The sequence below is a fragment of the Salvelinus alpinus genome, chromosome 16 (genome assembly GCF_045679555.1).
Source record: "Salvelinus alpinus chromosome 16, SLU_Salpinus.1, whole genome shotgun sequence".
NCBI lineage: Eukaryota > Metazoa > Chordata > Actinopteri > Salmoniformes > Salmonidae > Salvelinus > Salvelinus alpinus.
The window spans coordinates 36694802-36711545 of record NC_092101.1 but is presented as its reverse complement, the minus strand read 5'-3'; the positions used below and the strand labels follow the sequence as shown (position 1 = coordinate 36711545).

Sequence of the window (16744 nt, the reverse complement as noted above, 5' to 3'; positions counted from 1 at the left end):
CTTCTGTCTGGCCACTCTACCATAAAGGACTGATTGATAGAATGCTACAGAGATGGCTGTCCTTCTGGAAGGTTCTCGCATCTCTACAGAGGAACTCTGGAGCTCTGTTAGAGTGACCATCAGGTTCTTGGTCACCTCCCTGACCAAGGCCCTTCTCCTCTGATTGCTCAGTTTGGCCCGGCAACCAGCTCTAGGAAGAGTCTTGGTGGTTCCAAACTTCCTCCATTTAAGAATGATGGAGGCCACTGTGTTCTTGGGTACCTTCAACGCTGCAGAATGTTTTTGCTACCCATCCCCAGATCTGTGACTCTAAACAATCTACAGACAATTCCTTCGACCTCATGGCTTAGTTTGTGCTCTGACATGCACTGTCAACTTTGGGCTCTTATATAGACAGTTGTGTGCCTTTCCAAATCATGTGCAATCAATTGAATTTACCACAGGTGAACTCCAATCAATTTGTAGAAACATCTCAAGGATGATCAATGGAAACAGGATGCACCTGAGCTCAATTTCGAGACTCATAGCAAAGGTCTGAATACTTATGTAAATAAGTTATGTTTTTTATTTTTAATAAATGTGCAAACATTTAAAAAAAAATCTGTTTTCGCTTTGTCATTCTGGGGTACTGTGTGTAGATTGATGAGGAACAAAAATGTACTAATCCATAAGGCTGTAATTGAGTCAAGGGGTCTGAATACTTTCCGAATGCGGTGTAGGTTATGGTTTAAGACAAGTATGAGAAGAACCCTTTCAACGATGAAGAGGAGATTGGAGCCCTTCTGTTGCCAAAGTCTCAGACCATCAGTGACTCCATAGCAACGGCCACGGCACCAGCAACACATGACCCCATGTCTCCAGCCAGACACCTGTCACTCACGCAACGCCCAGCCAATCCTTGTGTCTCACTGCATAGATATGGGCTGGACTTGAGTTCCATATTCGCAGTCAACCAACTTTAAATCGACCAACTTTGATGGAGGCAAATGTGCAAAATTCCAAGTTGTCAAAAATATGATATGGGTCATATGTTTGCAAATGTGAATGCTGTCACAAGGGGATTTCTCAGTGGTCCCTGTGTGTGATTGGGGTCTTCTTTGACATGGGCTCCTTTCCCCCTAACTGTCACAGCAACATGGAAGAGCAATCCATCTGACAGCACAGCAAACATACTTTACTATAGGCTAAATGCAATCCACACCAAGACACAGGTACTCCTCTCATTTGATCATCTCCTTCACCCCTCTCCATACACATGCTCCTCTTTCTGTGAGTGTTGTGTGGGTTTGTGTGTGTGCTTTGCGTGTAATACTTATATGAAACTCCGCACTGCATCTTTATAGACCAACAGAATTTTGATTGTATGTATATTCAAGATTAGTCAAGAAAAAATATTCTGACATATTATTAAAAAAGAAACAAAACGTGTCTACTGTTTTCAAGTGGTATATGACTTTGCAAGCTCAGCTGCATTTCAATTTGTTCTCCACAGGAAGGCAATGTTCTTTATCACAATCATAATTAGCCTATGACTTTAGTAATTACAATGATTATACCTAGGCTACTTACTTTTTTTCCAATATGCCTTAGATGAAAAATTAGGCACCCAGTATGTTTCTTACATCTTCAGGCTTATTTGAGATCAAGTTTTCCCAATCCTTGAGGCTGTATCAATTGCACTTCTTGGACAGGGAATTAGGCCAAACGATTTGTATCATGAACATAAAATTTCACTGGCAGGATGTATGCTTGATTTGTATCATGAACATAAAATATCACTGGCAGGATGTATGCTTCTATTTAGCCCATTACATGGGTTTATATAACTTCAAAGAATTGTTTTGCTCTCTACTACGGTGAATAGATTGTCCCACTTTCCAGGATTGCGGGTGTCCCGTGAGGGTTTCCCCCTGCTGTTTACGGGAGGCTTGCGCAGATAAGGTTCACAGAACTTAGCAGGTGCACATCGCTCTACTCGCCCCGCCCACTCCACAACTATGATTTAAGTTAAGTTGTCACGCTGCATTATGATCTTTCGAGACTGATTGATTTCAAAACTCAAAGGGGTTTCGAGTTTCAGAGGTAAGTCATGGACACTTGCTCTGCTCCCTCTAAAACATATAGGCTACCTGCAGCAAAAGATAAATTCACATCCAATTAAACGTTTTCAAAAGTGAATGTAGCCTATTCTTTAATTATTTTAATAAAATGTACATACTTGATCTGCAAGTTTACGCAAGCAATTTGGCATAAAAAAATGGAATCATAATATTTTTGCAGACATTTGTAATAAAATGTATATGTGCTGGATCATTTATAGACTAAATATCTGAATGCTTGTCTACAGCGTCTCTTGGCTAGAGATGAATCCGGATTCGGACTACGGCATGTCTACAGTGAGCTGTGGAAACGGGAAGCTCCGCTCGTGGCTGATCGAGCAGGTTGACACCGGGAACTACGCGGGCCTCGTGTGGGAGAACGACGACAAGAGCATCTTCAGGATACCGTGGAAGCACGCAGGCAAGCAGGACTACAACCGGGACGAGGATGCCGCTCTCTTCAAGGTACTGTATGATACGGGGCCTCAACGGAATGTCTCTCAACTGTTGCATTTACGCACTGCATTTGTTAGAGATGTGTATTATACACTTGACCAAAATATTGGACATTTAGTTGTGTTGGTTGCAAACAGAACTATTAGACTAAAGATGAGTTCATTTCGTGCGCTTTGGGTAGGTTGAAGTGCCAAATCCCAGAAGCACAGGACTTGTTTTCAACTCATGCACAACTGCACCGGTGATTCGTTAACCATATCTCACGGCTCGGTTTTGTGTGACATTCCTGCAGGCTTGGGCGCTGTTTAAGGGCAAGTTTCGTGAGGGCATCGACAAACCGGACCCGCCAACGTGGAAGACGCGCCTGCGGTGCGCACTCAACAAAAGTAACGACTTCGAAGAACTCGTGGAAAAGAGTCAACTGGACATCTCAGACCCCTACAAAGTCTACCGGATCATACCCGAGGGCGCCAAGAGACGTCAGTATAATTATATTCTATCAATTCTAGAAAATTGTATCAATTCTACCCGGTATTCTATCAATTTAAGTGGCATTCCAATACATGCAAAAAAAATCAACTTCTTGTTTTTATCATATACTGTACACCACCATCAGTAGGAAACAGAGTTGTCCCACACTCACCCGATGGTTTTTTTGTAGGGGGGGGGGGGGGGGGGGATATGGTTTTGATAGGGGGGTAGGGTTTTGACAGGGTTTGATGGGGGGGGGGTTGATAGGGTTTGATGGGGGGGGGGGGGGGGGGGTAGGGTTTTGATAGGGGGGGGTAGGGTTTTGATAGGGTTTGATGGGGGGGGGGGGGGGGTAGGGTTTTGATAGGGTTTGATGGGGGGGGGGGGTTTGATAGGGTTTATAGGGGCCAGTGAGTTCTGTACAAATACACATCAGTATGCTGGACAATCAAGCTGCCAAACCACAAGACACTGTGAATTAGTTACAGCCAACTGTAGGATAAAGTCCTGATTATGCTTGTGCATGTGTAATAATGAACGTATTATTCTCTTATGAACTTTGAGAGCGCAATGAATGTGTGTGTGTCTGTGTTTTGTTTCAATTATTCCTCCTGTGTAACAGATTTCTTGCTATCAGGATCCAAACAGGAGGATGGTGGCAGCCCGCAGACTCCCCCGAGCTATCCCATGCACCCCTCCTACCCCGCCCTACAGACTCAGGTAACTATTACAAGGAAGGCTGTGCGTGTGTGTGTGTGCGTGTGTGTGTGCAGTGTTGGGGAAGATATTCAGAAATATAGTTAACCAATTACTTCACACTGGAAGAAGTTAAGCTACACTAAAGCGCCCATTAAGAAACATATAGTTTAACTAAAGTTACTGTGAAAAAGTAGTTCACTACATCAAAACTACTTTAAATGTCAAATGGCATAGAATACAGATTGCAAGACAGATATTAACAGAATGTGTAATTTAGCCTATTTAACACAGACTGTGTTTAAAGTGAGAATTAGTCATGTCTGATGCCCAAAAAGAAAGGAAATTCTCTGCTTCACCCATCTTTTCTTTTTGCAAAAAAAGTAGTGTGTAGTTCCAGTATTTAGCTACATGGCAAAAAAAGTTGTGTGTAGTTCCAGTATTTAGCTACATGGCAAAAAAAGTTGTGTGTAGTTCCAGTATTTAGCTACATGGCAAAAAAAGTTGTGTGTAGTTCCAGTATTTAGCTACATGGCAAAAGAAGTAACTACCTACTAAAAACACTATCTAGATTTGAATATAGTTCAACTACCACCAAGCTACTGCAAAATGTAGTTAAATTACTAGTTGAACTACATGTACAGTGAGGGAAAAAAGTATTTGATCCCCTGCTGATTTTGTACGTTTGCCCACTGACAAAGAAATGATCAGTCTGTAATTTTAATGGTAGGTTTATTTGAACAGTGAGAGACAGAATATCAACAAAAATATCCAGAAAAACGCATGTCAAAAATGTTATAAATTGATTTGCATTTTAATGAGGGAAATAAGTATTTGACCCCCTCTGCAAAACATGACTTAGTACGTGGTGGCAAAACCCTTGTTGGCAATCACAGAGGTCAGATGTTTCTTGTAGTTGGCCACCAGGTTTGCACACATCTCAGGAGGGATTTTGTCCCACTCCTCTTTGCAGATCTTCTTCAAGTCATTAAGGTTTCGAGGCTGACATTTGGCAACTCGAACCTTCAGCTCCCTCCACAGATTTTCTATGGGATTAAGGTCTGGAGACTGGCTAGGCCACTCCAGGACCTTAATGTGCTTTTTCTTGAGCCACTCCTTTGTTGCCTTGGCCGTGTGTTTTGGGTCATTGTCGTGCTGGAATACCCATCCACGACACATTTTCAATACCCTGGCTGAGGGAAGGAGGTTTTCACCCAAGATTTGACGGTACATGGCCCTGTCCATCGTCCCTTTGATGCGGTGAAGTTGTCCTGTCCCCTTAGCAGAAAAACACCCCCAAAGCATAATGTTTCCACCTCCATGTTTGACGGTGAGGATGGTTTCTTGGGGTCATAGGCAGCATTCCTCCTCCTCCAAACACGGCAAGTTGAGTTGATGCCAAAGAACTCCATTTTGGTCTCATCTGACCACAACACGTTCACCCAGTTGTCCTCTGAATCATTCAGATGTTCATTGGCAAACTTCAGACGGGCATGTATATGTGCTTTCTTGAGCAGGGGGACCTTGCGGACGCTGCAGGATTTCAGTCCTTCACGGCGTAGTGTGTTACCAATTGCTTTCTTGGTGACTATGGTCCCAGCTGCCTTGAGATCATTGACAAGATCCTCCTGTGTAGTTCTGGGCTGATTCCTCACCGTTCTCATGATCATTGCAACTCCACGAGGTGAGATCTTGCATGGAGTCCCAGGCCGAGGGAGTTTAACAGTTATTTAGTGTTTCTTCCATTTGCGAATAATCGCACCAACTGTTGTCACCTTCTCACCAAGCTGCTTGGCAATGGTCTTGTAGCCCATTCCAGCCTTGTGTAGATCTACAATATTGTCCCTGACATCCTTGGAGAGCTCTTTGGTCTTGGCCATGGTGGAGAGTTTAGAATCTGATTGATTGATTGCTTCTGTGGACAGGTGTCTTTTATACAGGTAACAAACTGAGATTAGGAGCACTCCCTTTAACAGTGTGCTCCTAATCTCAGCTCGTTACCTGTATGAAAGACACCTGGGAGCCAGAAATCTTTCTGATTGAGAGGGGGTCAAATACTTATTTCCCTCATTAAAATGCAAATCAATTTATAACATTTTTGACATGCGTTTTTCTGGATATTTTTGTGGTTATTCTGTCTCTCACTGTTCAAATAAACCTACCATTAAAAGTATAGACTGATCAATTCTTTGTCAGTGGGTAAACGTACAAAATCAGCAGGGGATCAAATACTTTTTTCCCTCACTGTAGTTCACTACTCCCAACACTGCGTGCATGTGTGAGAGAGAGACAGCTGCACAAATCTCTGTCTCTATGTGTGCAGATGTGATGGTTTGACTGAGGGGTATCTCCCTGTCTCTATGTGTGTAGATGTCTGGGTACATGTCCAATGCAGAGCGAGGATGGATGAGGGACTATCTTCCAGAGCAGACCTCGCTCCCTGAGCTGCCCTATGGCCAGTGTTCCTACCCCTCACGCAGCCTACCCTGGGCCCAGGGCCCCAGCATGGACAACGGTAGGCCCAATACCACCAATACCACAGCATCCATGTTTGTTTGTATGAGAGAATGTAATTTAGGGTGTGTAGATGTGTAGTCAGAATCACCTTTATTCACCAAATACATTTGCATGTACAGGAATTTGACTTGGTGAAATGGTGCAGCCACAATAAACAGGATATACAGACAACATACTGTATGTAGAAGCAGAGTTTACACAAATCCATGTGGTATGTACACAATGTAGACTGTAAGCTAAGAACTACAAGCTACACTATAAACACTAAGTTACATTATAAATTATGTATGTAGAGATGTATAAATAAAGAAATAAAAAATGTACAGGATGATGTGCGGTTGGGGAAATATGTAAATGAAAGAGTCAGGTGCATATGAGTGTGTGCAGAGAGTAAAGAGCAATTTGCCATTCTAGGATGATAGACTATGTACTATGAATTAGAAAATGTATCGTGGACCAGGTGGCCCAGTTGGTGAGGGTCAACCAGCTATTCAGGCGATGGGAGTTATGTTCACATGGGCCTACATACCAACTTGACATTGCTCAAATAACTTGCTTTTCACGTGATTGTCGATTCGACCCATGATATTTGTGTGTATGCTGTTCTGTTGTGTGTTGGAATAAGTGCCTTTATTCAGGTACTGTCTCTCTGTGTTTGCAGGGTACCAGATTACAGGGTCCTTCTACACCTACCCTACTGATGGCCAGCCCTCCCCCTTCACACTGGACACCAGCATGAGATCAGCTGAGGCACTCTCAGGTACAATATACAGTGTACACACACACTTATTTACTTCACGTATGACTTGCCAATAACACATTTTGTTCCACGTAATTGGTATTATATTGTGTTAGCTCTGACCATTACTCCCTCCTCCACCCCAGATATGGGGTTACATGTGTCAGTGTTCTACCGGGACTCCTTGTGGAGGGAGGTGACCACCTCCAGTCCTGAAGGCTGTCGCATCACTCCCTGCTCCCCAGACGACAAGCTCTATTCCCCCACTGGAGGTCCAGACCTGGTGCCCCTACCCCTGGACAGCCTGCCAGCCCTGGGGAGGGGGGAGGAGTGCCCCCCCAGCCCCCCTGGTGGTACCCTGGAGAGGGGCGTGCTGCTATGGATGGCCCCAGATGGCCTCTACGCTCGGCGGCTGTGCCAGGAGAGAGTGTTCTGGGAGGGAGGGTTATCGCCCTACGGAGATAAACCCAACAAGCTGGAGAGAGAACACACCTGTAAACTACTGCACACACAGGACTACTTTGCAGGTGAGTTAACGTACACTGCAGGCAGGCAGGCGGGCACGCACCCACACACTTGTCTCATTCACTGGCAAACCAAACCACTCTCTGTTGTCATGCTGTTTCCTGGTCATGAACAGGAAGCAGATACGTCCTCATTTCCTTGAAATATGATGAGATTGCCTCCATAATCCCCAACACACACTTTTAAGAATGACACATGACACACAGTAGTGACCTCATCCCCGCCCACCTACCACAGATGTGTTCAGCCTGATTGGTCTAATTTGCATATAGAACCAGGAGTTTCCATCCAGTCACACAACCTCTAAAGTCACCACCACACCAGCTCATAAGAATTCCCTTTGACCAAAATGTATTAACCCTTTATAGGGGGTTAAGCCTTTATAGGGGGTCTAGATTGAATCCTCTTTCTCCCTCCCTGCAATCTGTCCTCTCTACCTAACCATCTCTACCTCACCTCTCTCCCTGTTTGTCTCAGAGCTGCGGGGCTATGCCCACCACGTCTCTCCTCTGTACCTAATCTAACCATTTCCACCTCACCTCCCTCCCTCAGAGCTGCGGGGCTATGCCCACCATGTCTCTTCTCTGTACCTAATATAACCATCTCCACCTCACCTCCCTCCCTCCCTGTTTGTCTCAGAGCCACGGGGCTATGCTCACCATGTCTCTCCTCTGTACCTAATCTAACCATCTCCACCTCACCTCCCTCCCTCCCTGTTTGTGTCAGAGCTGCAGGGCTATGCTCACCATGTCTCTCCTATGTACCTAACCTAACCATCTAGACCCTATTAACCACTTATTTCTCTCTGTCTACCAGAGCTGCAGGGCTATGCCCTCCACGGCCGGCCCCCTCCACGTCTCCAGGTGCTGCTGAGTTTTGGAGACGAGTGTCTGGACCCGCAGAGACAGAGGAGGACCCTCACTGTACAGGTACAGTATATAACTATCACCTAATATCAATATGACCTCTACTACCTGTATTCAACCACTCTCTCTACTTTACCCAAACCCCATCCCCTAATCCTGGCCCTCTCTCCACCCCCTAACCTCTCTCCATTCTACTCAAATCAAACTGTATTTGTCACATGCTTCGTAAACAATAGGTGTAGACCAGTGGTGTAAAGTACAAACGTAAAAATACTTTAAAGTACTTCTTAAGTCGTTTTTTGGGGGTCTGTACTTTACTTTTTATATTTTTGACAACTTTCACTTTTACTTCACTACATTCCTAAAGAAAATAATGTACTTTTTACAGCATACATTTTCCCTGACACCCAAAAGCACTCGTTACATGATGAATGCTTAGCAGGAAAGGAAAATGGTCCAATTGACGCACTTATCAAGATAACACGTGGTCATCCCTACTGACTCTGACTCACTAAACACAAATGCATCATTTGTAGATGATGTCTGAGTGTTGGAGTGTGCCCCTGGCTATCTGTAAATGATGTCTGAGTGTTGGGGTGTGCCCCTGGCTATCTGTAAATGATGTCTGAGTGTTGGGGTGTGCCCCTGGCTATCTGTAAATGATGTCTGAGTGTTGGAGTGTGCCCCTGGCTATCTGTAAATGATGTCTGAGTGTTGGAGTGTGCCCCTGGCTATCTGTAAATGATGTCTGAGTGTTGGGGTGTGCCCCTGGCTATCTGTAAATGATGTCTGAGTGTTGGGGTGTGCCCCTGGCTATCTGTAGATGATGTCTGAGTGTTGGAGTGTGCCCCTGGCTATCTGTAAATGATGTCTGAGTGTTGGGGTGTGCCCCTGGCTATCTGTAGATGATGTCTGAGTGTTGGGGTGTGCCCCTGGCTATCTGTAAATGATGTCTGAGTGTTGGAGTGTGCCCCTGGCTATCTGTAAATGATGTCTGAGGGTTGGGGTGTGCCCCTGGCTATCTGTAATGATGTCTGAGTGTTGGGGTGTGCCCCTGGCTATCTGTAAATGATGTCTGAGTGTTGGGGTGTGTCCCTGGCTATCTGTAAATGATGTCTGAGTGTTGGGGTGTGCCCCTGGCTATCTGTAGATGATGTCTGAGTGTTGGGGTGTGCCCCTGGCTATCTGTAAATGATGTCTGAGTGTTGGGGTGTGCCCCTGGCTATCTGTAAATGATGTCTGAGTGTTGGGGTGTGCCCCTGGCTATCTGTAAATGATGTCTGAGTGTTGGGGTGTGCCCCTGGCTATCTGTAATGATGTCTGAGGGTTGGAGTGTGCCCCTGGCTATCTGTAATGATGTCTGAGGGTTGGAGTGTGCCCCTGGCTATCTGTAAATGATGTCTGAGTGTTGGGGTGTGCCCCTGGCTATCTGTAAATGATGTCTGAGTGTTGGAGTGTGCCCCTGGCTATCTGTAAATGATGTCTGAGTGTTGGAGTGTGCCCCTGGCTATCTGTAGATGATGTCTGAGGGTTGGAGTGTGCCCCTGGCTATCTGTAAATGATGTCTGAGTGTTGGAGTGTGCCCCTGGCTATCTGTAATGATGTCTGAGGGTTGGAGTGTGCCCCTGGCTATCTGTAAATGATGTCTGAGTGTTGGGGTGTGCCCCTGGCTATCTGTAAATGATGTCTGAGTGTTGGAGTGTGCCCCTGGCTATCTGTAGATGATGTCTGAGTGTTGGGGTGTGCCCCTGGCTATCTGTAAATGATGTCTGAGTGTTGGGGTGTGCCCCTGGCTATCTGTAAATGATGTCTGAGTGTTGGAGTGTGCCCCTGGCTATCTGTAAATGATGTCTGAGTGTTGGGGTGTGCCCCTGGCTATCTGTAAATGATGTCTGAGTGTTGGGGTGTGCCCCTGGCTATCTGTAAATGATGTCTGAATGTTGGGGTGTGCCCCTGGCTATCTGTAAATGATGTCTGAGGGTTGGGGTGTGCCCCTGGCTATCTGTAATGATGTCCGAGTGTTGGGGTGTGCCCCTGGCTATCTGTAAATGATGTCTGAGTGTTGGGGTGTGTCCCTGGCTATCTGTAAATGATGTCTGAGTGTTGGAGTGTGCCCCTGGCTATCTGTAAATGATGTCTGAGGGTTGGAGTGTGCCCCTGGCTATCTGTAAATGATGTCTGAGTGTTGGAGTGTGCCCCTGGCTATCTGTAAATGATGTCTGAGTGTTGGAGTGTGCCCCTGGCTATCTGTAAATGATGTCTGAGGGTTGGGGTGTGCCCCTGGCTATCTGTAAATGATGTCTGAGTGTTGGGGTGTGCCCCTGGCTATCTGTAAATGATGTCTGAGTGTTGGAGTGTGCCCCTGGCTATCTGTAAATGATGTCTGAGGGTTGGGGTGTGCCCCTGGCTATCTGTAATGATGTCTGAGTGTTGGGGTGTGCCCCTGGCTATCTGTAAATGATGTCTGAGTGTTGGGGTGTGTCCCTGGCTATCTGTAAATGATGTCTGAGTGTTGGGGTGTGCCCCTGGCTATCTGTAGATGATGTCTGAGTGTTGGGGTGTGCCCCTGGCTATCTGTAAATGATGTCTGAGTGTTGGGGTGTGCCCCTGGCTATCTGTAGATGATGTCTGAGTGTTGGGGTGTGCCCCTGGCTATCTGTAAATGATGTCTGAGTGTTGGGGTGTGCCCCTGGCTATCTGTAAATGATGTCTGAGTGTTGGAGTGTGCCCCTGGCTATCTGTAAATGATGTCTGAGTGTTGGGGTGTGCCCCTGGCTATCTGTAGATGATGTCTGAGTGTTGGAGTGTGCCCCTGGCTATCTGTAAATGATGTCTGAGTGTTGGGGTGTGCCCCTGGCTATCTGTAAATGATGTCTGAGTGTTGGGGTGTGCCCCTGGCTATCTGTAGATGATGTCTGAGTGTTGGAGTGTGCCCCTGGCTATCTGTAAATGATGTCTGAGTGTTGGGGTGTGCCCCTGGCTATCTGTAAATGATGTCTGAGGGTTGGAGTGTGCCCCTGGCTATCTGTAGATGATGTCTGAGTGTTGGGGTGTGCCCCTGGCTATCTGTAGATGATGTCTGAGTGTTGGGGTGTGCCCCTGGCTATCTGTAAATGATGTCTGAGTGTTGGGGTGTGCCCCTGGCTATCTGTAAATGATGTCTGAGTGTTGGGGTGTGCCCCTGGCTATCTGTAAATGATGTCTGAATGTTGGGGTGTGCCCCTGGCTATCTGTAAATGATGTCTGAGTGTTGGGGTGTGCCCCTGGCTATCTGTAATGATGTCTGAGTGTTGGGGTGTGCCCCTGGCTATCTGTAAATGATGTCTGAGTGTTGGAGTGTGCCCCTGGCTATCTGTAGATGATGTCTGAGTGTTGGGGTGTGCCCCTGGCTATCTGTAGATGATGTCTGAGTGTTGGGGTGTGCCCCTGGCTATCTGTAGATGATGTCTGAGTGTTGGAGTGTGCCCCTGGCTATCTGTAAATGATGTCTGAGTGTTGGGGTGTGCCCCTGGCTATCTGTAAATGATGTCTGAGTGTTGGGGTGTGCCCCTGGCTATCTGTAGATGATGTCTGAGTGTTGGAGTGTGCCCCTGGCTATCTGTAGATGATGTCTGAGTGTTGGGGTGTGCCCCTGGCTATCTGTAGATGATGTCTGAGTGTTGGAGTGTGCCCCTGGCTATCTGTAGATGATGTCTGAGTGTTGGGGTGTGCCCCTGGCTATCTGTAGATGATGTCTGAGTGTTGGGGTGTGCCCCTGGCTATCTGTAGATGATGTCTGAGTGTTGGGGTGTGCCCCTGGCTATCTGTAGATGATGTCTGAGTGTTGGAGTGTGCCCCTGGCTATCTGTAGATGATGTCTGAGTGTTGGGGTGTGCCCCTGGCTATCTGTAGATGATGTCTGAGTGTTGGAGTGTGCCCCTGGCTATCTGTAGATGATGTCTGAGTGTTGGGGTGTGCCCCTGGCTATCTGTAAATGATGTCTGAGTGTTGGGGTGTGCCCCTGGCTATCTGTAAATGATGTCTGAGTGTTGGGGTGTGCCCCTGGCTATCTGTAAATGATGTCTGAGTGTTGGGGTGTGCCCCTGGCTATCTGTAAATGATGTCTGAGTGTTGGGGTGTGCCCCTGGCTATCTGTAAATTATGTCTGAGTGTTGGAGTGTGCCCCTGGCTATCTGTAAATGATGTCTGAGTGTTGGGGTGTGCCCCTGGCTATCTGTAAATGATGTCTGAGTGTTGGGGTGTGCCCCTGGCTATCTGTAATGATGTCTGAGTGTTGGGGTGTGCCCCTGGCTATCTGTAATGATGTCTGAGTGTTGGGGTGTGCCCCTGGCTATCTGTAATGATGTCTGAGTGTTGGGGTGTGCCCCTGGCTATCTGTAATGATGTCTGAGTGTTGGGGTGTGCCCCTGGCTATCTGTAAATGATGTCTGAGTGTTGGGGTGTGCCCCTGGCTAATCGTACATTTTTAAAACAAGAAAATGGTGTCGTCTGCTTTGCTTAATATAAGGATTTTGAAATTATTTATATTTCTACTTTTGATACTTAAGTATATTTTAGAGCTGACATTTACTTTTGATACTTAAGTATATTTAGAACCAAATACTTTTAGACTTTTACCCAAGTAGCATTTTACTGGGTGACTTTCACTTTTACTTGAGTAACTTTCTATTAAGATATCTATACTTAGGCCTCCCGGGTGGCGCAGTGGTCTAGAGCACTGCATCGCAGTGCTATGCTGCGCCACCAGAGTCTGGGTTCGCGCCCAGGCTCTGTCGCAGCCGGCCGCGACCGGGAGGTCCGTGGGGCGACGCACAATTGGCTTAGCGTCGTCCGGGTTAGGGAGGGTTTGGCCGGTAGGGATATCCTTGTCTCATCGCGCTCCAGCGACTCCTGTGGCGGGCCGGGCGCAGTGCGCGCTAACCGAGGGGGCGGGTGCACGGTGTTTCCTCCGACACATTGGTGCGACTGGCTTCCGGGTTGGAGGCGCGCTGTGTTAAGAAGCAGTGCGGCTAGGTTGGGTTGTGCTTCGGAGGACGCATGACTTTCGACCTTCGTCTCTCCCGAGCCCGTACGGGAGTTGTAGCGATGAGACAAGATAGTAATTACTAGCGATTGGATACCACGAAAATTGGGGAGAAAAGGGGATAAAATTTAAAAAAAAAAAAAAAAAAAAAAAGATATCTATACTTTTACTCAAGTATGACAGTTGTGTACTTTTTCCACCACTGGTGTAGACTAACAGGGAAACGCTTACTTACGGGCCCTTCCCAACAATACAGAGAGAAAAAAGGTGTCATTTTCACTGCTCTGACTGTATATACACTACCGTTCAAAAGTTTGGGGTCACTTAGAAATGTCCTTGTTTTTGAAAGAAAAGTAAATTTTTTCTCCATTAAAATAACATCAAATTGATCAAATACAGTGCAGACATTGTTAATGTTGTAAATGACCATTGTAGCTGGAAACGGCTGATTTTTAATGGAATATCTACATAGGCGTACAGAGGCCGTTATCAGCAACCATCACTCCTGTGTTCCAATGGCATGTTGTGTTAGCTAATCCAAGTTTGTCATTTTAAAAGGCTAATTGATCATGAGAAAACAGAGTCCAAATGGCAGCTTCAAATGTTTAGAAGGCCAGCATCCCGGAGTCGCCTCTTCACTGTTGACGTTGAGACTGGTGTTTTGAGGATACTATTTAATGAAGCTGCCAGTTGAGGACTTGTGCTGCATTTGTTTCTCAAACTAGGCACTCTAATGTACTTGTCCTCTTGCTCAGTTGTGCACCGGGGCCTCCCACTCCTCTTTCTATTCTGGTTAGGGCCAGTTTGCGCTGTTCTGTGAAGGGAGTAGTACACAGCGTTGTACCAGATCTTCAGTTTCTTGGCAATTTCTCGCATGGAATAGCCTACAATACTCAACTAGTCTAAAGAAGGCCAGTTTTATTGCTTCTTTAATCAGAACAATCATTTTCAGCTGTGCTAACATAATTGCAAAAGGTTTTTCTAATGATCAATTAGTCTTTTACAATGATAAACTTGGATTAGCTAACACAATGTGCCATTGGAACACTGCAGTGATGGTTGCTGATAATGGACATCTGTACGCCTATGTAGATATTCCATAAAAAAATCAGCCGTTTCCAGCTACAATAGTAATTTACAACATTAACAATGTCTACACTGTATTTCTGATCAATTTTATGTTATTTTAATGGACCAAAAAAATAGATTTTCTTTCAAAAACAAGGACATATCTAAGTGACCCCAACTTTTGAACAGTAATGTATAAATTTAGTTGTAAAAAAATTGGTAGGGTATTTATCAGGGGTTGCTGCAGCTCCCTCAGCACCCCTACGTCCCGTGGCTATGCCCCATTACAACCGCCACCAGCTCCCAGTGACACCAGTACTGATCCCTGCTGTTCCCCTCCGCCCCTGCAGGTGGAGCCCAAGTTTGCCAGGCAACTCCTATACTACACCCAGCACCAGCAGACCAGCGGACACTACTACCGCAGCTACGACCTCTCCCTGCCAGGGGTCACGGAACACAGCATGACACCTGCTTTAACCGAGGACTACCAGAGGGTCATCATGCATCACCATAGCAACACCCTGCAGGACTGACATATCTGGCCATCTGATCACAGTCAGACTGCGGTGCAGGATATGGGGAGAGGAGGAGATGGGAGAAAGCCTGGGGAGAGGAGGAGAGTCGTTTCCCTGTACTCTGGATCCCAGATTTCACTCAAAGCCCAAGCAGAACTATGCCACTCCAATCCAAGCCAGACTGAACCTAGCCAGGCCAGACTGAACTGAACCAAGCCAGACTGAACTGAACCTAGCCAGGCCAGACTGAACTGAACCAAGCCAGACTGAACTGAACCTAGCCAGGCCAGACTGAACCAAGCCAAGCCAGGCCAGACTGAACTGAACCAAGCCAGGCTATGGAGGAACATACAATCTCTTCAGTGGTCCCGGGGTAACAGATGTATATCTGTTGTATATTGTAGATGTGTTTGTGTGTTGTAAGGACTCAAGGGAATCAATGTTCCAAATATTCTTTGGACCAAACTTTATTTCAACAACTCAGGGAGCCGTCCTTTGGCCGTAGAGACCCAAACTTGACTGACATTTTGTGTTTCAACGTCCACTTTCTGACAGCAACAGAACTGACAGCTGTAGTGATTGTATTGACATGTTTTTTAATGTGCTTAATTGTGTTTGCTCAATTTCTTCTGTAACTATGTTAGAAATTTTACCTGACTACTGTATGTAGATTTCCCAGCATCAATACTGAATAATAGGGAATACTGTAATAGAGATGACCAAAGACGGCCTCTGAGATTGGACCACACTGAAACACTGACTAGCATGCTGAATCTTTGATAAACTCAGTGAGATTGGACCACACTGAAACACTGACTAGCATGCTGAATCTTTGATAAACTCAGTGAGATTGGACCACACTGAAACACTGACTAGCATGCTGAATCTTTGATAAACTCAGTAAGATTGGACCACACTGAAACACTGACTAGCATGCTGAATCTTTGATAAACTCAGTGAGATTGGACCACACTGAAACACTGACTAGCGTGCTGAATCTTTGATAAACTCAGTGAGATTGGACCACACTGAAACACTGACTAGCATGCTGAATCTTTGATAAACTCAGTAAGATTGGACCACACTGAAACACTGACTAGCATGCTGAATCTTTGATAAACTCAGTGAGATTGGACCACACTGAAACACTGACTAGCATGCTGAATCTTTGATAAACTCAGTGAGATTGGACCACACTGAAACACTGACTAGCATGCTGAATCTTTGATAAACTCAGTGAGATTGGACCACACTGAAACACTGACTAGCATGCTGAATCTTTGATAAACTCAGTGAGATTGGACCACACTGAAACACTGACTAGCATGCTGAATCTTTGATAAACTCAGTGAGATTGGACCACACTGAAACACTGACTAGCATGCTGAATCTTTGATAAACTCAGTGAGATTGGACCACACTGAAACACTGACTAGCATGCTGAATCTTTGATAAACTCAGTGAGATTGGACCACACTGAAACACTGACTAGCATGCTGAATCTTTGATAAACTCAGTGAGATTGGACCACACTGAAACACTGACTAGCATGCTGAATCTTGATAAACTCAGTGAGATTGGACCACACTGAAACACTGACTAGCATGCTGAATCTTTGATAAACTCAGTGAGATTGGACCACACTGAAACACTGACTAGCATGCTGAATCTTTGATAAACTCAGTGAGATTGGACCACACTGAAACACTGACTAGCATGCTGAATCTTTCGATAAACTCAGTAAGATTGGACCACACTGAAACACTGAC

The 16744-nt window shown here is 45.8% G+C and overlaps 2 protein-coding genes across 13 annotated transcripts in view; one reads left to right on the top strand and one right to left on the bottom strand.

Annotated features, from left to right (window-relative positions):
• Nucleotides 1–16744, bottom strand: part of LOC139541431 (exocyst complex component 2-like) — a 177581-nt gene that overhangs the window by 50395 nt on the left and 110442 nt on the right. The gene's annotated exons all lie outside the window — the stretch shown is intronic.
• On the top strand, nucleotides 2027–16195 carry LOC139541430 (interferon regulatory factor 4-like). Of its 2 annotated transcripts, none has more exons than XM_071346078.1 (9): nucleotides 2027–2082; nucleotides 2348–2564; nucleotides 2848–3034; nucleotides 3664–3746; nucleotides 6093–6237; nucleotides 6901–6999; nucleotides 7125–7505; nucleotides 8320–8432; nucleotides 14811–16195. In XM_071346078.1, the coding sequence occupies exons 2-9, from the start codon at nucleotides 2364–2366 to the stop codon at nucleotides 14991–14993; spliced, it is 1392 nt and encodes a 463-aa protein (XP_071202179.1). In that variant the 5' UTR covers nucleotides 2027–2082; nucleotides 2348–2363; the 3' UTR covers nucleotides 14994–16195. The 2 variants fall into 2 exon arrangements, with proteins under 2 accessions (XP_071202179.1, XP_071202178.1); XM_071346077.1 differs by having other exon boundaries at nucleotides 3649–3746; nucleotides 14811–16194.